The sequence below is a fragment of the Aptenodytes forsteri genome, unplaced genomic scaffold (genome assembly GCF_000699145.1).
Source record: "Aptenodytes forsteri isolate BGI_AS27 unplaced genomic scaffold, ASM69914v1 Scaffold82, whole genome shotgun sequence".
NCBI classification, from domain to species: Eukaryota; Metazoa; Chordata; class Aves; order Sphenisciformes; family Spheniscidae; genus Aptenodytes; species Aptenodytes forsteri.
Genome location: NW_008795490.1, coordinates 4,348,744 through 4,372,321, shown reverse-complemented (window position 1 = coordinate 4,372,321; position 23,578 = coordinate 4,348,744). Strand labels below are relative to the sequence as shown.

Below are 23,578 nucleotides of genomic sequence, written 5' to 3'. Positions count from 1 at the left end.
AACAGAAATAAATCTCACTATTGCCAGAGATAAAAACAAAACCAACCCAAAACAGAGGATGATGGTGATAAGAAATAGGTTTAAGGCCACCTTCTTCCAGAAGCTTTTAAGACAGGACAGAAAGTTCTGCAGCCAGTGTAAGATGCTCTCCTTTCCTTGCCACGTACACTGGTACTCAAGCATACGCCTTGAGATAAATTTGCCTCTTCTATTAAACATTACTACGTTCCTTAACTGCAGTCAAGGCACTGTTGCTTCATCCACATTTTCCATCTCAGAAAATCTGACATGAAAAGGGACTTTTTTTTTCCTTGTTATGCCTGCAGTGACTAATTCTACAATAGCTCATTCATTCATTGCCACATAAAGTTATAACAACCCATCCAATTTTCCAGAAATAGGTGCCAGCATTTGCAGACTGTCACACGTTGTGCCACAGGGCTGCTGCAGGACCAATAGGTTACTTCATAATTTCCCCCCACTATTTGCCTCTGTTTTTATCATCCTTTTCAGGGAACATACAGCCTCTCTGGCAGACTTCACTATTCGTCATTCACTGCACTCCTCAGGTAGCATTTTATAAAAGTTTTGATGCTGTTTTTGTTTTTCATTTGAAATCAGCCAATGAAACTGGGCTGATGCCAAAGTAACGGTTTTCAGAGTTATGATGAATCATTTCTGAGTTGTCGTATGATTCATCAAAATGTCAGGATCTTAAAAATGCCCACGCTATATTTAATCCCCATTAAAAAAAAGGTTTTAGAAATGAGGTTGAGATGATGATAATAATAATAATAATAATAATAATTATGTTTTTCTAGAAATAAGGTTTAGCTCCAAAGCTTTGCTTCAGCATCAAAATTGGGGTGGGTTTTTTCAGCCTTGAAACACAACCCTGCTAAGCTTTGTAAAAGCTTGGCCCAAAATCTGCAGCGACACTGCCCCCACGCTGGTCCCCTCTACCCAGGGAGTGGGCCTGTGAGCCCCTGCCCGAATTTGGAGCAGGCTGCTTTTATCCAGCAGCTACAGAGAACACATAAATCCTGTTGCAAGAGCTGGGTCAAGAAGCCAGACCTTGTCCCTTCCCCAACACGGCACCAAAGGGATAGGACTTCATTCTGCCTGCTCCCTGGCACCTTCAAAACCCTTCTCTGTCTCCTCAAAAGGGTTCAGGAAGAGCAAATGCACTTACTACGCCAGAGTACAGGAGACCCACTGCAGACCCCATTGCACAAGGCAGCACCGTCGACCTCCCAGCCCCGAGGGGATCGGTGCTAAACCGAGGGACTGGTGTCACAGCCCTTCGGGAGAAACCTTCAGGGGCGCACCCAAGAGATTCTGCCTCTCCTCAGGTTTAGGAGGGACCAAACCTTTCCATGTTTTAACAGGACCGGACAGGAACGAATTGTGTTTGCTGTCTCTGAGGTGGGAAATGGATGCCATCCCACACCACACCCAATGGCACATTCTGGAGGAAATTGTAGGTGTTCTCTACAGGAGATCGTTTCACCCAGAAATCCCTCATAATTATAATTTATTTTGAAAAGAGAGGAGTGATTTGGTTTCAATACTTTCCCACCCCAGGACATAACAAGCAAGTGGTCAAGTAACTAAGACACTTTCAGGAGGCAAAACAGCATTATAGGATTAGCTGCTGTCAGTGGGAGATGCCTCTCCCAGTGGTATAACTTCTGCATAATTACATATTTCTTTCCTACCCAGCCATTAAATGAATGCACTTGATGAGAAAATGAACCATGTGGCACATAATGATACAAAAATCGAACATAAAAACCTATGAGAAATGATGAACTTTGTCCAAACCTTCCTCACGAGATTCATTACAGCTCTTCATTATAGTTAATCATTTTCAAGAGCAATATTTCATTTTAAATGCAGATTTTGACTTTTGTCTAATACCTGGTACACAAACTCAGCTGAAAGGGAACAGTACTGTAGTATGATTTTTTAAAGTCTTCTTTCAAGTTTTAAACGGCATCGGGGGAATATCTAGTTCAGGGAACAAAGGAGGAAAAGGCACAGGGGGTAGATGGGAAGACAAATATCCCTTTGAGTCTGGCACATGTTGCTGCTAAAGAAATTCAGCTATACCATACAGAAAACAAAGTCCAGAAACCCTGTGCCTAAGACTTAATTTGACTTTTTTATTTGGAGCCTGCACAAGCGTACCGAGGGAGAAGGATTCTGTCTGTGTAAGCCCCGCAGTACACAGACAACACTCAGTGGTCCTACATGTATGTGATCATGGATTTTGGAGCGTCCTGCTTTGCTTCCAGACCAGGGGACGGCAACACTATCCCCAGTGAGGATGCGGGAGCTGAGAGGGACCATGACTCATGCCAGGCAGGGGTGAGCAGCAGCTCTCCTCCTCCTGGGCACCGGAAAAAATCAGCCGCAGCTATTTACTGAGTAATGCAGTTGAGGGGATGCCACTTCCTCTTCCTTTACTTGGGCAACCTCCAGCTATATATTAACTCACACTTCTCTGCTGGTATGCTCCACAGACTTTAATTAGACTTTATTTGCCTTTATACTCAAAACATACAGCTTCTGTTGAAGTAGGCAAAGGGGAAAAAATACACCTTGGGTTTTGCCATACTGTGAAGGATGCTTTCAAACAAGCTCGGTTCCAAATCTCTCTCAGACAGCGTATACGCTGTAAGGATTAGTGTTGTGAAGAAGCTTCTAGGGATTTTTTTAAAATTATTAGTTTTTTTTAAAAAAGGCTACCATGCATGTTCAGAAACTTACGTTAAAGTGGTTTCATTAGCAGAATTACAATCCTGCCATCTAACGCTAACTGCATTTTATGAAGCTCTGTGGGGTTTCTGAACCAGCCTCATCATACACTTAGTGAAATATATTCAGGAATTTGAAAACAAACGAGGACAGGCATATCTTACCTCAGCAGAGTTGGCTGAATTTTGGACACTAGCAAATCCATGTCCTCCAGCTGAATCAAAAATCTATTAAAAATATTACAGATAAATAAATAGATTAAACAAATAAAACCCTTTATTTCTTACCTGTGTTAGGTAAATTCTTCAAAAAATAAAAAAGAAAAAAAAAAGAATAAATATATATCTTATTCTGACTAGAAGAAGTATTAAAGAAATACAAATCTCCCTCTATAAAGAAAACTTAAGCAAGTTTTCTCTTTCAGGCTACATGCACACTCACATTCAAATATGTATAAAAGCATTCATGTCCTTGTTTTTTCCTATCTACTGTTTAGCAATAAGATTAAGGTCATTTACCTTCAAATCATGCACTATGCTCAAAGTTACAGTTTCACCCTTCGCGGTACTGTTAGGTACAGCTACAAATCTCATAATGATTTAAAGGTACTATTTCAAATCATTGTTGCTGTTTTCTAAACCTTCTTACCCTACAGTTTTTCATCTCTTCTAACCAAGCAGTTAGCTTGACACTATCGATGGGAAACTTTAGCTTAGCTTTAAAGGCATACTTGACCCAAAACCTGCACTATTAAGTAATGAAAATAGCTGACTACTGTGTCTGCTTTCGAAGTGATGAAAGCAGAAACTGAGACTTACATTCCCCATCTGTTTTGAAAGCTTAACTACTAGTATCTCACAAAGGCGTTAGGCTTATTAATGAAATCTTTAAAAATCCAATAAATGGCTATGGATACAATCAGATATTTTGGTGATAAGGGTTGTATAAACACACGGATAGATCGATACAGTTTATACACGATGTTGAGATTTGCAGGTAATAACATTACCCTCCCAAAGTGCAAATATAAATAGCATTTTTTTACCTCCTTCTGCAGTCAGCAAATCAGGACAATATCAAACTTACACCTGAGCTTTTTTTGCTTAAGTTTTTCTTTTCTTTTTTTTTTTTTTGTGCTAGCAAAAGCTTTTGGGATAATCCAAGACAACAACAAACTCTCTCTTAAAATTTCATATGAAATCCAGTTTCTGCCAATGCAAATAAAGGTCACCACTTCTGAACTTCCTCTTCCTTGTCTCACCCACAGATGTAATCAAAGTATTTTATTGTTTATGATTTCTCAAAACAGTTTATCATTTAGACACAAGAAAGCAGATAAGCATTTAAGAAACTGAGGATAATGTGAGCCTAGACATCCTCCATCTGCTACAGTGCAGTTTTATTAACTGATTTGTAAAAGACTGAGCCACTTCATTAACGTTTACGAAAGCCTCCCAGCATAGAAACTCTGAACCTTTTTTTTTATTAATACCATAAAATTAAACTTAAGATAAAATTAAAAACTTCTCTGACACAACGATGTTCAAGAATATACCATCTAATTTTGAAGCTAGGGTACGGCAAATTAAAACATACCAGCTCTAGTCAAATGAACTTTAATTAAATCCAAGAAAGCAGGACATTTTTAACCTATTGTTTGACACAGACATAGCAGCACAATGAGCAGAGAAGCGAGCTCCACTTCTCTTCTTAACCCAGTTCCCCAGTGGGCTGAAAGAGATGATAAGAAAGGCAGCCTCAGGCCTATTCTGATTTTGATATACAATTATGTGCATACACACAAGTCTGAGCAAGGACGTGGCTCCCTTTTCAGCCACCTTCTAGGTTCATGGGTCAGTTTGCAAGCCATGCCCTTAAAAATTCCTCACTGTTATGGGTATGACTCATAGGTCGGTGTTATTCATATGCAACGCTCAGCATTTACATTTCCTTAATTTTATTGTAGGATGTTTAATTAAAAAAAAAAAAAAATCAAGAACCTTAGGTCGTGGATGAAAATGAACACTTTGTTGGGCCAGCTGGTTGCAAGGTTTGGAATAAGGACCGTGAGGACGTGCCGGGGGCACCTCCACCTGCACCAGGGCTCCCTCCTCCGCACTCGGAAAAGCACGGGGAGGGCAGCAGGAGCCTCTTCTCCTTGCCACGGAAACAAGATTCCCCGTCCCCGAGCTTCACAGAATCCCCTTCACAGGCTATAAAGCATACGGGAGGACGTACTACCCAGTTAAGACAGTGCGAGCTATCAGCTCCGCTGGGAACGGAGCTAAGGGGCATAACATGCCTTCCCTCAGGACTCTTATTAATAAAGAAATAGAGGTGCAATACTCGCAGACCGGCCTCACCTGCTGGGGAACACAGGGAAATGATGTAAAAAGGATGACCTGGAGAATATTTCTCCTTCAGTTCCCTCTTTCATAAGACAGACTTGAGTTTTATTCTTACTCAATTTCACCATGTAAACACATCTCGATTGATATGCTAAAATGCGTAACAGTCACCCAAAGAAGCTTAATCCCAGTGTAACACATAGATATTTACCTATTAAAAATACAAACCACTAGACCAGAAAATCCTGATGTGTTATTTTGCAGCATTAAATCTGTTGCATCAGGTCTGGGACTATTGCAGTATGCGTACAGATAGGCTTGTTTAAATATTCCACAAGCAGATTACCAGACATGCAAGAACAGCTGATTTTCAAGTGCCGATCATAGATTTTTGACTAATAAAATCAAAATACAAGGGCCAGGGAACAGCAGGAGCAAAGTCACCTAATCAACAATGCACAAAATACTGCTTTGGAGAAGAAACAGCAGACAGTGCAAAGGCTAGTGAAAATAGTAATGTTCTGCACGTGGGTGCACCTCTACACCTTCTGCCTCACCGTCATGGAAGTGTCTCTGCTGTTACTTACCTTTTTGTCAGGGAGAAGACAGCGAACTTTTGTTTCACATTTAATTGTGTTTTTATTAAGAAATACAGACTCCCGAATTGTGGGGTTTACACTAAATGCGTGCACAGGCCATTAGTTTCACAAGGAGAAAATGACCCTGTGAGATGCTGTAGCTTCGTTAGCAGTAACGCAGCCCTTCAGTGGGGGCACGCACGAGCACAGCCCCTCTTCCCCAGGCCATCCTGCCCCACCACATCAAACCTGCGCCAAGCCTTCAGCTTAGACCTTCAGGTCTAAACTGGCACGGCTTTATTAGTCAGCTGTCTGCACCTGCAGCTGGCCTCCTGCGTGACAGCAGTCTTCTCCTGTTGGCTAAAATGTACTTCCAAGCAGGGCGTGTTGCTTTGAGAGGCCATGCCAAAGACGGCTGTCTTTGCAGCAGTTTCTCCTCTTTTTCCCTTGAAGACTCACCTGTGTTACTCTACATTAAATTGCAATAGTGCTTCAGAGTCCCAGTCATAAGCCAATACAACACTGTGTTAAGGACCGTGCATATAGGCTATCTCCAAAGAAACCCTACTTCCAAACAGTTTGCGATATGCCAGAAGGCAAGTTTTCTTACAAATTCAAACCTGATGGTCTCGTGCTGCTGATAATAAACTACTGGGTCAAAACCTCCCATTCACCGATCTTATTTTTCACAAAGAAACCCAAAATTAGATACATACTCTTCACAAGTGATGTTCCCATTGCAAGTCTGCCACATCTACTGAAATTGCGAATGCAAATTCCATGGACAGACGTCACCCTCCACCTGTGTTGGTGCACCAACAGCACCTCGCAGGATGAGCCCCAGCAGAAACAAGCCGTTCTATGCTATCCTGAGCAAATAAGATCTACCTGAGTTATGGAAGGTCGCTTTTCTTTTCCTTTTCTTGCCAATGTGTCCAGTCCTTTTAGCGAAGAAAATAAACCCTTCTTATTTCGGACTCTTTGTGACAGAGATAGGGTACGTTTCCTGAGAGCAGTTTCATCCCTGGAGCAGATCTATTTAAACACAGAGACAGGCCTTCCTATATCACTTTCATAAGAGCAAAACATGGACAGTTATTTCAATTTGAGGCATCAAATGAGAGCTACTTCAGTTCACCTCAATGTAATATGCCAAGATGCAAGGACAGTGTTTTAAACTCAGCAGTGATGCTTGTTTTGGCATTCCAGTGGCGTGATAGTATAATTTTTTTGTCATGGGGCAAAATTAGAAGGTCATAGGAAGGGAGGAACTGAGAAAATATTGCTCTGTACAATAAAAGAAGTTAATGAAAAGACTCCAAAGAAGAATGATAACCTATCATTCAGATATGAAATTGCTAGAGGAAGAAAGACCCTCAAAATTGCCAAACATAGGCGATAAACGTGCTATGGCATTGAGTTATTAACAAGCAAAGACATAAACCACACAGATAAAAACAATGGCAGAGAGAAACACATTCCCTGATGGGACTTTCAGGACTACTATTCAGACTGACTTCTCACGCAGCAGATGTGGTCCGTCCCTCTCTGCCAAGACCAGCCTCACGGTCCTGCCAAGGTTAAAGAGCAGAGGCGAATCTGCTACAGCCATACTTCACTTAAAGCTGACAGGGTGGCAACAGCTTACAGGAGCTGAGGATCTCCCTCATTCTTCTTTGCAAACACAGGCCCCAGTTCTTAAAAAGTTACTTATAATTTTGGATTCTCTCTAGTTTTAGCCTATTCTAAAAATACTTCCTCTTCAGGAGGGTATTAAACTGTTTCTGAAAAATAGAGCCCTCTGGGACCTCCAAAAAAGATCAGCTCAGCCCAGGGGGACCTGAATCACTTTTGGGCATTTCAGTGTGAGGCTCTTTTCACTCTAAGTGACTTAGCCCCTATACACTTTAAACTCTGAACTCAGTGGAGGTGAAATCGTAGTGACAAAATTTCAATGCAATGACTCATCTACACCTGAAGAATATTTTGGTTTGTTTCTTTTTTAGATATAGGTCAGAAGTACCCAATTCTGGAGTCTTTGGGGACCAAAAAAAAGTCATGGCCATATCCTCATGGTTTCAAAGTATGTGCCTGTGGAAGAACATTTTTTTTTGCAGTCAAGGAACAGGCAGAAAGGGTGAGAAGGGAACAGGGCTGTCTGAGCCAATGCATGTGGGTGCAGCCATGTATTATCCCAGCACAATTCCACATCTAAGTACAATATTAATGATGGTTTTGTGTAACGCACCCATGAAAAGTGCATTCGGACTTACCAGTGCATGGAAGGATGAGACGGAGAAAATACCGAGCCGCCCCAGTGCCAATTTTGAAGGACGACTGGCAGCAGCCAAAAGGCTCTTTGGGTTTGGGAGCTCCCCACCTTGCAAACTGGCTAGGTAACATCGCATTCGGAAAAGGTCCATGTTAAATTTTTCCAGATTCTGTTCCCATTGCTGGATCTGTTTAGATACAAAAAGGGACAATTAAAAGGGGAAAAATGTCTTTGTGGGCGGCACTGAAAATTCAAGCTCTTCCACAAACCCATAGTAAATTACTTTCATCTGGTGGTATATGGATTAGATTAGTTATTCCCTGCCAAAACACATTCAGTCATATTGTGTTACATCAACCCAAAAGATGGCTTGAAATAAAACAAAGCTGGTGGTCTTAAATGCATACTGACAAGATGAACATACCATGAACTTCGGGTAGTTTGATAGCCACAAAAGCAGTTACATAAAAACACAACCCTGTGGTTCATGAAGCCTTCCCCCCCCCCGGCCCTTCTCTCTTTCTCTCTTTTTTGGAGATTAGTTTTGTTTCCTTCATTTTTATGAGCTTAGATTGTATAGCTGGCTGGCTGAAAGCAAAGCTGCACAGCTACACTAATGCCTACGCAAAGTGAAGTAGCTACACTGACAGGTCCTGCTCATTCTTTACTATCATCCTGTGGCCTCTCTATCTGTGAACGGGAGACAATATTGGCAACACCAGCATGTGCAGTTCTTTGTCTGACATGCTTACGTTAAGGTTAAGACATGCTTATGCTCAGGCAAACTGCAAAAATGAGCTATATATGCCCAATACAAATCACTGGACCAAAAGCAAGAACGTATATGCACCCTTCATGCAATTTTTATCCATATCTAACACAGGTACATGCAGATGTAACAGACAGCTTAATCCAGTTTCAATGTAAAATTAGGAAAGCGTAGAGATTAAAATATTTACTAGACAAATAAAGTTCTCAATCAAGACTTAGATGACAGATTTTAAGGATCTAGGTAGATACACACTCATCTACACAAACACATGTTCTTATGCACTGCACAAAAGCCAAATTTTGCTTTTCATTTCCCCAACTTACAGATTGGTAGTTGCAGCTAAAATCTGCCCCGCAGTGTACAATATACATTAATACCAATAAATAGTACAAATAAAAAGGCAGCTGTGTTTAATAGAGTAGGCACATTCACACATGGGAAAGCAGAAAAGGCATGTCCATTAGGTTAATGTACACGAAGTCCACGTACTGAAGATCGTTAAAATCCCCTGACAATGCTGATCTTTCAACGTCAGCTCCAATCACTGCATGTTGGTTGTTCCAACAGGTGGTTTAGGGCTGCGGAGAAAGTTCATCACGTTTTCTCTAACGTGCATTGACTTCATACCTTTCACCGGCATGCCCTGCCTGTCCCTGTGCATACAGGACATTATCACCTTACATTGAGATTAGCCAAGGTTGGGACATGCACCTTTATGACTCAGAAAACAGGCTGATAAATCTAATAAAAATCTCAGGTGAACTATGATCTGCAGGCTCATCTAGAAGCAAAATCAGTTCAGTTTCCTTATAATGCTGCCAAATATCACAAGAACTAAACAAGAATCTTGCCTCTTACTTTCAACAACTAAGAAGTGAGCAATGGAAGGGTGAAGGGTGAAAAAGGCCCTGTTAACAAAATGGTGCTGAGGCTTGTACTACAACTGAGACATTACCTATTCCGACTTCCTTACACGTGTGCTCAGAAGCTGTGGCATCAGTTATGGTTATACTTTTGGAAGTAAGAGGTAATCTTATCTGGTGGGGAGGGTGAATAAAGGGAAGACAACATACCATCTTGTACATCTGCAAATGCAAAATTTACAGTACACTTAAAAAAAAAAACCTTTCAAGGAATGGCTATTAAAAGCAAAAGATAGAATTTACAAAAGCTTATCATGAGAGCAATTCACAAAAGTCCAGAGAAAAAGGACAGAGAGATACACATGATGAAGACGCCTCATCTAATCTCTCACCACAGACATTCAAAACATGCATCCTTTGTGCCTCAGAAAGAATAGTCATTTTTTTCTTGTGTTTATTTGATCATTGCCCTTTACTTTGCATTCTTCGTGCTCTCAGACACTCCTCACAGAGCATTCTTCTGCTTGCCAGTACTTTACGCATGGGACGTAACCTCCAATAGGAGGTTTTGTGACAAGCTCCTTCTCTGTGTCAACACCCAACCAGAATGAAAACATGGATGTCAGTTTTTCACAAAGCCAAAAGCTACAAGCTCAGGTGAAGTCTTTCCCTTTGGGATGACACCTCCATGGGTACAGAGCCAAGCCAACTTTGAATAGCTTGGGAACAGAGCAAGGCTTGTTCTGGGCGCTGCTGGAGTGGAGCATCCTGTCCCCATTGAGCACAAGCTGAACACAGGCATCCTTGTGTTTCTGAGGCCTTCTTCAAAATCCCCATTAAACATTTCTACTAAGTTGTATTTTAAAATAAAGATAATCTAAGAAGGGGGAGTGGGATACAACACGAGGACATTCTGAAGAAATAATTAAATTACGGTGTTTATCAGTCACACAGGATGCTAGCTAATCGGCTCCAAAAGCATCGGTAATCACAACGTTACATTTAATGGCATTAGCAAAAGCTGTGGGCAGGGAATTTCTGGAATTGTCTTGTAGTCTTATCAAAACCAGGGATGTCTGGAACCAATTGGAGACCATGAACCAATACCAGCTGCTATTTGTCTAAGCCTTTTAAACTATGATAATTCTTCCTAAAGATTTATATTCTTGAAAACTAAATGGGGGAAGCACACAAATGAAAAAGCAACAACTTCAAAGTGCAGTATGACCTGGTCCATGAAGTTAATTTACAGCCTGCAGACTAGCTGCTGCAATCCTTATTCTGCTATTGTGTGAGGCAAATCTCTGCCCCACGTGGGAGGACTGCCCGAACAACGGCTCAAGGACTTACCTTCATCATGCACAGACAAAACAGCCCTTTTGAAATATGCTCGAAAGCAAAGAGGAAAAAGTGGATGCACCAGACTGCTGTGAGAGCAGGAATGGGTGACAAAGGCCAATAGCAGCATGAAGCGAGTCCGCAAAGAGATAAGATACGGCCCGACGTGAGGCACGCCAAAACAAGCGAGCACACGTGAAACACTCCTCGTATGACCTGCTCAGCTGTTGCGCTTGCCTGCACTGCTGGCTACAGCACCCGGGGCATCCAAAACCATGCTCTCTCAGTCACTGCTTCAAAACCTCCATGTTAATTTCTACGAAGAGCATTAAAGGCTTTTCCTAGAGGAAAGGGAGGATGTCATTCTCAGTACAGGCAAACGCTAGGCAAGGATTTCTGGGTTTAGTGGTCGTATAAGAGCACCGGGGAGAAAGGCAAGGAGGGGCTACCCAAATAAATGTATTCAGGCTAATAGGATCCCTGTAAGGTAGAGAGAAAAAGGAGGCTGTGTCAGAGAGATAGAAAGGAGTAAAATGTGGGAAGTCTTAAGAATTAGGGCCATGAATTATTTAGCCTGGGCCACCAGGAGAACTCATGCAAGGAAGCCTGGTGCAGGGACAAGACAGTAATTATGCAGGGAATGCTAAGTGAGGGGACGAGCTTTTGCATCAGAGACTTAGTTCAGGAATGAGTTTTTAAGAGTTAACATACAAAGGAACATCACCACGGTACTTTTGGCAGTACTTTAGCAGTAATGATCATTTTCAGAACATAAATAGCCAATTCTCCTCCAGGTTAGTGAAAAATCTATTCAGATACTACGAAACAATTGTAAATTAATTACATTTTAAATCACACAAACATATGAGCTAAAGGAAGATGCTCGAAAGCAGGTCTCTGTTAATTCAATAACCCTCCTAGGTTTTCTATAGGTAAACTCTGAAGTGGGAGCTTGAGAAAGGCAAGGGGTAAGTACATTGAGACCAGACAGTACAGACCAGTGGTTTCCAGCAGGTGACATGGGGATCCATAGTTCCTACGTGCCATACAGTCCTCTCTGCAGGTAACATTTCTAGTGGCACCTCCACCAGAACATGCCTAGGGTTTGCAGACTGTAAAAGGCAGGGTCCCGACAGTCCCAGCAAAAGCAGCGCCAGCAGTGTTGCTCAGGGATGGTCCCTGGCTCCTCACCCTTCTTATAGTACAGTGCAGTGTCTTTTGGGGGGCTGGGGAAGGACTGTCTCATTTTCAAATACCTGTTCTGTACAAAGTAAGAAGAGCTCAGTGTAATAAACCCCAAACCAGTATGCGAATGGTGGAAAGCAGTGCCAGAAATGACACCGTATCAACTTGAAGTAGCAATACTTCAAGGACCTAGAGGAAGGATGGAAGAAACTTCCTGCACAGCTCGACTGATAACAAAATACCAGTTTTCCACTTGGCACTTTTTAAGGTAGCACAAAAGAAAAGATGCACAGGGAGGAGGGCCTTCTCTCGGTGCTTAAGCCTCTAAAACTGCTTGGATTTAGTAACAGTTTTTATACCATATAGAAACATGAGCTCCTCACTGACACAATTCACTATCTATAGCAGTAAAAATTCAGAAATTTTCCCCTACGCAACATCTTCTTCCCAGATGGAAAGTGTCCCTGCAAGCTGATGTAGAGAACTCTGTGGATTTAAAAGAAACTTCTGCTGCTGTTTTATATGACCAGCTTTTCAACCACATTACAAACAACACCAAACTCTTTGCATTCCAGTCCCTGGTTCTCAGACACAATTCATACTGTACCCATCTGGATAAATGAGTCACTCGGTTTCTGGGGACAAGGAGGAGATTTTTATTGTCATTACTTCCTAAAGAGAACTCGAAGAACCAAAAACATCACTCTCCCAGAAATTCCATTACTTTAAAGGACACTACAGAGATACTGTCATAACTTTTAGCTCAAAGAAATAACAAAGGGACCATAATAGAGTACAACAACAATGATGTGCCATTAGCAATACCCTTTATTCTTCATTCTGCCTAGTGACTTAAAAAATGGTTAAGAAAACTTCCTGAAACAACAAGACAACGACAGCTTTTTTTACAAGAAATGCCATCTTTTTGCTTGTTTTGGAAGGACAGAATTTTCATCATTTCTAACCAAAACAGACAGGAAATCTTATTCCCAATACCACTGATAGCACAAAAGTGCACCCACGTGTACCTAATTTACGTTCGTGTCAGTAATCTGATTGAAATTGGCGGTACCACCTGTATGTCTATAGCTAGGGATGTAATTAAGAAAGCCAGTGAATCTTATTATCCAGCTGCCCCTCCCCAAAACACAGAAGACCAGCCCTTCCTGCACAGGCTCCCCCACCAGCTTAATCATATGAGATAATGCTATGCAACTCCACATTCAGTAACAGTTCATTCGTTATTCATTATTTTATACTAAATCTTTGTGAAACAAAGATGGAAATTCACCCATCTGCAAAACAGTAATTATAGCGGTGAGGAGAATGGAGATGACCTTCCTTAACTTTCTTGGCTGCCTACTCACTTCATTCCTTAGTGACCGGCTACTACCAAAAGAGAAGGATTTTGCTAATGATGTAGACAGAGACCGTCCTACACTGAAGAGTGACACCCAAAAAGAAATAGTACTGAATCTCTCAGAAAGCAGAGCTCTGCTCTAGCCAGTTCAAAGACCACCCAAACTGAAGATCTGTTGTAACAAGTTTAGAGATTGTTTTCTAGTTTAGGAGGATATGGAAGAAAGAAAAATAACTGTATATTGTGATTCACATTTAATTTGTACGCAGCAAAACTGGCAAGTGCTAGCAAAGTTCCCTGAAAAGATTCTCTTTGAGTGTTGTTATTGGAGTTTTCATCAGAATGTCAGACGATATTTCATCAGATGGTTTAAAGAAAATGAAGACATGAAATTCGAGCCTGAATAATAAAATCCCCCAAACTACTCCAGTTACCTTCCTATAAATGTGAGAGAAAAGAGAAAGTGTCAGGTACATTTTAAACAAAAACAGTAATGAAGATACGCTCTGTGTAAAAAGCCAAAGACCACCACAGGGAAGGGAAGAAAGGTACTAATGGATTTAGTGATTACCCAGAGTAAACAGGACACTGCCCTACTGATCCCCTTATTTTGATTTTTATGGCAACAGATAAACTACTTTTAGTTGGAGGACACACATGAAAACTTCCATAAAAATCATCTCCAAGTGTGCACCTGTTCTTCTCATTAATGCCTCATAATTTCAGTGCCTGCAAGTAAATACCTATGTTCATAACCCATCTGACAAGCAAGTTAAGTATCATGTGCACAGAAAATATGAATCACACCAGACACCTCTGAATAGCTTGAAAAACATGATTATACTAATATATTAAAATTTGAAGAGAAAAGCCCAGAATGCTTTCAAGAAACTATTATTCATATTATTGTTCTAAAATGAGACAACACAATAGCACCTCTCCTGTGAAAAAAGGCTGAGAGGTGGGGTTGTTCAGCCTGGAGAAGAGAAGGCTCCGGGGAGACCTTATAGCAGCCTTCCAGTACCTGAAGGGAGCCTACAGAAAGCTGGAGAGGGACTTTTTACAAGGGCATGAAGTGATAGAACAAAGGGGTAATGGCTTTAAACTGAAAGAGGGTAGATTTAGATTAGGTATAAGGAAGAAATTCTTCACTGTGAGGGTGGTGAGGCACTGGAACAGGTTGCCCAGAGAAGCTGTGGGTGCCCCATCCCTGGAAGTGTTCAAGACCAGGTTGGATGGGGCTTTGAGCAACCTGCTCTAGTGGAAGGTGGCCCTGCCCATGGCAGGGGGGTTGGAACTAGATAATCTTTAAGGTCCCTTCCAACCCAAACCATTCTGTGATTCTATGATTTACGTACCAAGTACATAAAGAAGTACACCCAGAGCTCCAGTGCCCTCACTGTGAGGTAGATTCTCCATCCCATTAAAACCAGTTCTAGAGGCACAGACAGTCTCACTTTTGACTTCATGTGCAATATTTTGTTAAAAGAGCTCCAAAAAAAATGCTAATAATCCCTTTCACTAACTTCAGTAGCAGTTAGACAGGGCTCCATATTCACAGCAAACACTGTGATTTCTCTAGCAGGTTAAACAGCCAGGAAAACTAACATTTTTTTTAAAGACTGTGACTCCACAGGCTTTGAAATCCATCTCGGTGCCAGGGGATTTTCAAACTTGCTACCTTTCATCCTAATTCCCTTTGGTTTAGGGGAAAAGTTACACCCTGGGGGAATACCACCCCACACAACATACTTATTGCATATAGTAATATAAACACACGTGACTGTAGGTAGTATGTGCAGAGCTGGGATTTCCAGCCATGCTGCCAGTGGTCTACTGGGACTGGTTGCTATACGTACACTGGCTCTCGCAGATGCTTCACTGATCTCTTCTAAACTGCCCAAAGATATCAATAGCTATGTGAAGGGCTGCCATTTTCTCTTAAACAGTTACTAAGTCTATTATTATTATTATTATTGGACCAGTAAACCCAGATAGAGAGAATCCCTGATCTAGGCCACAAGGCTGAAGACATTTCTCAACCAGTTCAATAGCATCAAGTCTCTAAAACGATCATTTCTCTAGAAAACCAACATTTTCCTTGTCATTTTTTTGTTTGCACTTCTTCTGTTTACCACTAGCTTTACCAATTGCTAGCCTGCAAATCCACCACATTTAAAAGATAGTATCAGATGAGCTTCTCCAGCCCATTTGCTGGACACCAAAAAGAAACATGTATGTACATTAAAATATCTATAGCTATTTTAGAAGTCCAGGTTTCCTTACTGCAACTGCCTTTCAGGTGATGGTAACTGTGAAACAAGAAAAGGTTTTGCGTGCTTGCAAAGCCCTGTGAATTACTAAGTCTTCAGCAGAGAAGTATTGGTTTTAATCAATACAGATGTGAAAGAAAATAGAAAGTTGAGGTTGGGTGGTTGCTTTTCTGAGAAAGAGGAAGGAAAAGGAGAAAGGATTTAGAAATCACAGTTTCCAAGATAACTGGAATAATTAATTAGATAATTCCCCAGTGGAAAGAAATTAAGACTATGCCTCATCCTTCTACATAAAAAAAACATCGTGGTCCCTCTGAAGTCAATCACACTATTTCTGCTGACTTCCCAAAATATACCACCAGTAAAATTTTCCAGCACAGGATGTAGGGCATGCTTATAAACTACAGTACTGGCAATACAATATACTTCAGCATGGAGGAATCATAACTGCCACATGAATGAAAACACCACCAAATTTACACAAAACCAAACCCAGAATGTATAGCCCTCTTATTACTTAAAGTGGGCAAAAGTCAACTAAACAACCACAGTTACTAAACAACTGAGCTACATACATGCAAACTTCTCCCTCAGGAGTAATGTTTTTTCAGAATTGTTAGCTTACTAAGCATATTAAGAATTCTTCGTTACTAATTACATCAAGATTTTTTTTTCCTTTGCAAAAGCCCATCTCTGAGACATTAAATGAAAAGATTAGGAAACCCAGTTATCTATTGACTTTTCTCTGAAGTGACTTTGCCAACAAACCTTCAGCAGTTGTAAGGAGAGTTTTTATACAGATCAAAGGGATCAAGGCTGGAGAAAAGGCTCATTATAAGTTTATTGTTTGCTAACTAATGGATGTTTGCACATGATCCATCTCACTCTTTGTCTCACTGGTTTGCCCTCATTCCATGTTTTGAGACATTCACAGACAGAAGCTTAACAGGAATAAATCTTCTGCAGCCCTAGTGATGGATTTCAGTTCTAGCAGAATGCAGCCAACTTCTTCCAGGGACTGAGCTGGAAAATAACGGCAATTGTTCAAGGACAGAGCATCTAATTAGCAGATATTAAGAGAGCAGCATTAATACTCTTCAGTTGACTCTAGATAAACTACTAGCATCAGTATCTAATGGGGGGAGGGGTAAATTAAGTTAATATACATCACAATTCTTCCTCAGTGTATCACATGTTACAAGCACTAGACATCTCTAGAAATCTGTATATTCTTCTAGGTCTCAAAACCTATGGCAATAAAAGGATGCTTAACGTTTTTCCCCCTCCATTCACCTCACTAGGCTCTGGACCATGAAATAAAATGACCTGGAAATAAATTATGAACATCTGAGCACTCAAAGGGCTTATGAACATCTGCACCACAAATCCCTACACAAACCTGCATGCTTACTGCTATACACTATACTCTGCTCATATAGCTTCAGACTGAAGTGTGCTACAGGAGCTTGACAGTGAAGTCAGTACCAGTCAGCCTGCCCTTCGTCAAGTTCAAACCAGTACAGTAAGAATTTTAAATATTACAAGCATCAAATTCATGAGACTAAAAGTGTTCCACTAACCAAAGAAACATAATTATGCTGTACTGGATCAAAGGAAATAAACCTCAGTTGCTACTCAAGGGGCTATAATGTGCGGCCTAAAGTAATGACAGAGCAATAGCTACTCTGACTGAAAAGGCAGGTAGGGATGGGCTCTCAAATACCAGTCAACGAATTCAAATTATCAGATGTCTTCTGATAATGGCCTAATAAAAAAAAAGATACAGCAACCTCAGTCCACAGACCTATTTGGCTAAACTACTAGACAAGTTCAGTACACCAGAGGCCCTGGGTAGTGAAGCCTTTGTCTGAACACTAAGCATGTCTAATTAAAGCATCTTTTGCCAGTTGCTGCCTGCAAAACTGGGGACATGGGCAAGATGTCAACACCTCAAGATGTACTTCCATAAGGTATCACTGGAGTAATTCCTGGTTCACGTGCTGGCAGTGAGAGCAGAGTAAGGCTTGATGTCTATGCACCACCGTATAGTCAATAAGGTGACCATTTTCACTGATGAACAGTTCTAGCTGCTCATCAATCTGCCCTGACCTTTTGTCTTAGGCATGGCTTGGCTAAAATCCCAAGGTACATACACACCACGAACACTAAATTTTGGGGGGATTGTTCCGATTTTTGTTTTAAAAACAAATCTTAGTGGTGAATCTTCCTCAGGACTAAGCTGCTGCTTTAGCCAAGATTCAGGCATTCCTACCACCATAACTTGAAAACATGATCAGAATAACACATCAGACATTCAGAAGCCATACTCAGATTTTCAGGGGGAGGCAACTGATGACTCAGCTCATTTCTTGCTGCAACTTAACAAAATTAGCCTAGACACAAGTTTGGATGCAAACATGTTGTCTGCTCCAGCCACGGGCAAAGATCTAGCCTGTAGTATGTCAGCTCTCCCAAGCTAAGCAGCAATGGGCCTGGGCTTATACTGAGATAAAAAGTTCCCAGCACGCAACCAGAGAGTGTTACAAGAAGTGCTATTAGCGACTAAGTGTCCCCCTTTTCTTTGAATTGATACTAGTATAATGCTCCAGTGGCTGCCAGTGGTACGCTCATGGCAGTGCTTTTCCACCTAGGATGGAAAACTGCGGTCTTTACTTCTTGTTCTCATTTAGACTCCCACGGGGCTTTTTAAGAAGCCTAGTGGATCCTGGCCTTCTAGTCATGGCTAAATCAAACTGAAGCACATGGTTTTGTCTGCCTCAGTCCTTCCTCCAATTTTATTTGGATAAAGTACTCTTCACATCCTGTCTTAAGGTGCAGAACAGTATTGTAAGTACCTATTCTTAAATCTCTACTGCAATTCACTAATAAATTAAATTATTCACAGAATGTACTGTATATTCTGTGGTATGCTATGTAACAGCTAGATATTATTAACAGCTAAGTATATCATAAAACAGTGAAAATTAATTCCATTTTTCCAGCAGAAAAAAGAAATAGCTTTGTGCTCATAAAACAGATTGGTCTGATCTTCAGCTTTGAGAAGCCTACCTCCCGCGCTGCTCTGGATTGCTGTAGAAACCTGGCAATAATTACAACTACCGTGCCAGCTATCCCCAAGACAATTACTCTCAGGCCTAGAAAGCACTGAAAGTTAGAGCCCAAAGCAAGAAATAATGATAAATATGCTTCTGTAAAAATATTGTTTCCAGTACCTGATTCTCTATGGCCTTCCTGTTTTTTGGATCGCTAACAATTGAGAGCTGCAACTCTGCCATCTTTTTCATCTTGCTATCCATGTCAATCTTCTGGAAGAGACTCTTGGTTTGATTTTTCAGCAGCCTAACAGTGTCCTCTTTCCCAAGCTTCTTCGCAAAGAGGGAAGCACAGGCTGAATGTATGGCAGTAACCCAGTTTTCCAGATCCGTCTGGCTTGTTGCCTGTGAAACAAATCAACGGTACAACATTACGAGCAGACAAGAGGAAAAAAAAAAATTAAAAATCATCAGCTCTAGGACATGAAGTGCTTGACGGGTTCACTGAGATCTTGGGCACATTATCTTAAAACCAGTGAAATAAGGTTTTATCTTTAAAACTGTGCAAATAAAGGAACTGTGAGCTTTTCCTGCACTCTGTCATGACTTGCCTCCAACCTTCAGCTTCTGCTTCTTAGATCTGCAAGGTCTGAGGGCTCTGCGAGCACAACAGAGCCCCCCAAGCTGTGGGAAAGATGTAACTTGCATCCTTCATCCCTCCAATTAATTAAGGTAAAATCCAACAGGTTTCAAAGATAAACCTCCTCTTCTGCAGATAACACAGCAACAGAGATGATTTTACATGTAAGGTCTGAGGAGAGGTGTTTGCTTCCTTAAAATACACCAAGTTAATGGAGAGAGGACAGCAAGGTATAGAGAATACATCTGCACAAAGTGTCTCTGGAGATATTTACAAGTACGCCTATGAATTGACATGTTTTTATGCAGGCAGTTCCACATAATACTGTTCTTTATTAACATTTCCAGTGGTGCAGTTAAGCAGCCAAGATCTTTAGATTATTTTTAGCCTTCTTTTTTGAACGTCCATCTTAAGCAAACTCTGTTTGAGGCCACCAGAGTCAGGGCTGAGCCCATCATTCTGTAAGAGTGAAATGCTAATACGCGAAATATATATGGTAAGAATTCTAGAAGCTTGTAACCACTAGGTACCGAAAGTGTCTTGCAGATTTGTGATCTATTCTTTTTATTTCTGAACCATAATTAACTGAGCCAACTAATATAATATCATGTACCTGAAGTAATACCATACAGTTAAATCAATATTATAATAGTATAGTATAATAGTGTAACTATACTATTATTTTTAAGTCAAAGGCACAAGCATGATGTTGTGTGTACGTATGTGTATATACAATCATATACATGCATGTGCATACTCACAAACACATCCTAAAATGGAAACAACCACAAAGTTATGTATGCATACTGTTACCTGAAATAGGTAGACATCTCCAAAAGAATTGCTGAGACAGAACACATTTTCTTTCTTGGGATGTTCTGGAACAGACTGTACTATACTGTCTTCTGCAAAGAGGGCGTATCGAGGCAAACTGCTCTGCTCCATCGAGTTCCTTCCATAGGTCTCATAAAACAGCAGAGTACAACCTTTGCAGTTCAGAGGGACAAAAAAACATAAGGAGAAAGTAAGTTCTGGATCTCATATTTGAGTTCTCTTATACTAATGCTTTTGTGATTGAGATACCCTTCAATGACAGGGAACATCAGTTCTGCCCCTCTTTCAAAATAGAGAAAAAAGGAAGATAAAGAAAAAAGAAAGGCAAAGTTAATGATGAATTTGCCCATGAAAAGTTGGAACAGACATCTAATAGGGACACAACAAACACCCATAGAATGAAGGGAAAAAAAAAAAAACAACAGGGTACCTCAATATGGAAGTGTTTGAGGTCAGGTTGTATGGGGTTTGAGCAACCTGATCTACTGAAAGATGTCCCTGCCCATGGCAAGGGAGTTGGACTAGATGATCTTTAAAAGGTCCCTTCCGACGCAAACCATTCTGTGATTCTATGAATAAACTCAGCCTATTAGAATGTTAAAGCATGTAGAAAAGATTAATTCCTGCTTAGTTAAATCGGCTTTTGTGTTTCTTTATTAAATTGAACCAAGTCTCTCATAACAGCCACCTAAGAAATATTTGTATTTGTTGAAAAGATTTGCAGAAACTTGTCTTCAAACAACACGCTTAGTGAATAAACTTCTCAAATTTAAACTGGATTTCATAGAATCATAGAATAGAATAGTTAGGGTTGGAAGGGACCTCTAAAGGTCATCTAGTCCAACCACCCTGCCGTGGGCAGGGACATCTTCAACTCAAGCAGGTTGCTCAGAGCCCCGGCCAACCTGACCTTGAATGTTTCCAGGGATCCATCCACCACCTCTCTGGGCAACCTGGGCCAGTGTTTCACCACCCTCAGCGTAAAAAATTTCTTCCTTCTATCTAGTCTAAATCTACCCCCCTTCAGTTTAAAGCCATTCCCCCTTGTCCTGTCGCAACAGGCACTGCTAAAAAGTTTACCACCATCTTTTTTATAAGCCCCCTTTAAGTACTGAGAGGCTGCAATAAGGTCTCCCCGAAGCCTTCTCTTCTCTAGGCTGAACGACCCCAACTCTCTCAGCCTTTCTTCACAGGAGAGGTGCTCCATCCCCCTGATCATTTTTGTGACCCTCCTCTGGACCTGCTCCAACAGGTCCGTGTCTTTCTTATGCTGAGAATTTCCCTGAATCTACCTGCAAATTGTGGACTTAGACAATGAACACAATCTGAATAATTTAAAGGGGTTGAGTTTGAGCACGTTCAGTCTCATAGATCGTATAACATGTAAGGCACAAGACTTGCATCCAGAAAAACTTCATCCTTGATGATGACAATCCTGAGTATAACAAGAGGAATTACTTCTGGAGGACAGCAGAAGAGACTTGATCCCAGTCCCCAGCAGTACGACTACATTGCCATGTTGCCTTTGGCAGTGAAGCTGGCTTAAGAAGGGCCTGTCCCCTCCATCCCTGCTATTCCTGCCCCACGTTACAATCCACTGTCCTCTGAGATGCACCGATTTGCCTGTCCAAGGGGTCACAGACTGAACTACATTACTAAAATCACCTAGTTAAAAACTATCCTGTCTTTCTCAAGACTTTCTTAGGCTAGTTGTGCATCAAGAGAAAATAAGTAAATAAACCTCACTTTCACCCCTGGGAAACGGCAGTTTAATAATAGTGAGTTTGGTGTGGTTTTTTTTCTAATTTGGAAGATAAATTAATACTATACTATGGCCAGATGTTTAACCTGGAAGAACTAAGACCAGATACTATAAATACATTTTGAAAACTGAGAATAACCTAAGCAGTTAGAAAAATCTGAGGCTGGTGGTAGTTTCTGCAGCAAGGCGAGCCTTCTCCAAAAGATATGCTCAAATACATTTGGGAATTAATTTAGAGAAGACCTATGGTTGCACTACATAGTGAGTCAGACTAAATGATCACAGTGGTCCCTTAGGGCCTAGTAATCCATGAATATATTACTGTTGTAATCCCTATACATATTCAGTAGAGGGCTTGAAACTCAGCCAATATAAGGATTAGGTTTGCTAGGGCTACAGCATTGCTACCTCTCTAGTCCGTTTTCTGTTGTTGTTTTTCCTTTAAATCAAAGAGGCACCACAACACAGGGCAGCACCAAAACTGAGATTTTGGGTTGACTTGTTGATTTTCGGGCTGTTGGTGTTTCTCTGTGTGACACACTGTGTGTATAAATGCAAGACGCAAATATGCCTAGGAAGTACGTATCAAGGGCATGTTGCAAAACCTGCAAAATAGCAACGTTTCCTTTGTGGATGCTTTTAAAATAGTTAGGTAAAAACAGAGTTCAACCTTATTTTAGTACTTCTCTAACATTTACACTTAACACTGTATTAAAAACCCCAGACACACCATCCAAAGTCACGTAAATTTGAGGGCAGCTTCCTCAAAGGTCAAATCTGAAATCAGAACCAAAATCAAGGTTTTTTTGATTCTTCTGTCTGGTAAAGGGGAAGGATGGGCCTATTAGCGTTTATGGGGCACGTCTGCTGTGAAAAGTGGTGGAATATACTGGTCCTCATACAGCCCAAACCCAAAGTGTATGAAAAGTGAGATCCATCAGATGGATTTCATCACATTCTCCAGTGCCAGTGAATGTACAACAGTTACAAGAAAAAGGGAAATATATGTCAGAGGTTACTGACCAAATCATCTGATGACTGAAAAGTTTTCAAAGGAAGGAATCCAATAAATCGAAATGCCTCTATACTACTTAAGTGCACCTTTTCCTATTACTGTCCAGAGTCTCCGGCAGAATAATTAGGGTAAGAGCAAATCCTACAGAGTTGGTCCTAGCCTTTCCCCTTAGCAGCCCTCACTTGACCTTCTTTATGACACAGAAACACTTGGAGATCTCTGCAGTTGGAAAAGAAGGTGTCCTGGTTTTGGCTGGGATAGAGTAACAGGGCAAACTAAACCAACAAAACCAAGTCCCCTCTTGTATTCAGCAGCAGCAGCAGGACTGTACAACCACTTCCACTTCTGCATTTTAGGAAAGTGCAAATTAAGTTCTGTTTTAAACTCCCATATTTCCCCTATGTGTTATCAAAAAGGTAACTAAAGATATGTCATTTTTTATCCTGACAGTTTATATGTACATAAATAAAAAATTTTGAAGGGCATGCGTGTGCGTTTAGGTGTATGGCACCCCCGGTATATCTT

At 40.9% G+C, this 23,578-nt stretch overlaps 1 protein-coding gene across 1 annotated transcript in view; it reads right to left on the bottom strand.

Annotated features, from left to right (window-relative positions):
* TIAM2 (T-cell lymphoma invasion and metastasis 2) overlaps positions 1 to 23,578 on the bottom strand; it is a 96,456-nt gene that overhangs the window by 61,795 nt on the left and 11,083 nt on the right. Inside the window, exons 4-8 of the mRNA XM_019472645.1 lie at positions 20,256 to 20,428; positions 18,983 to 19,207; positions 7,960 to 8,145; positions 6,575 to 6,721; positions 2,925 to 2,987 (exon numbers count right to left, since the gene is read on the bottom strand). Coding sequence (XP_019328190.1) covers positions 2,925 to 2,987; positions 6,575 to 6,721; positions 7,960 to 8,145; positions 18,983 to 19,207; positions 20,256 to 20,428 — 794 coding nt within the window. The remainder of the gene's footprint in view (positions 1 to 2,924; positions 2,988 to 6,574; positions 6,722 to 7,959; positions 8,146 to 18,982; positions 19,208 to 20,255; positions 20,429 to 23,578) is intronic.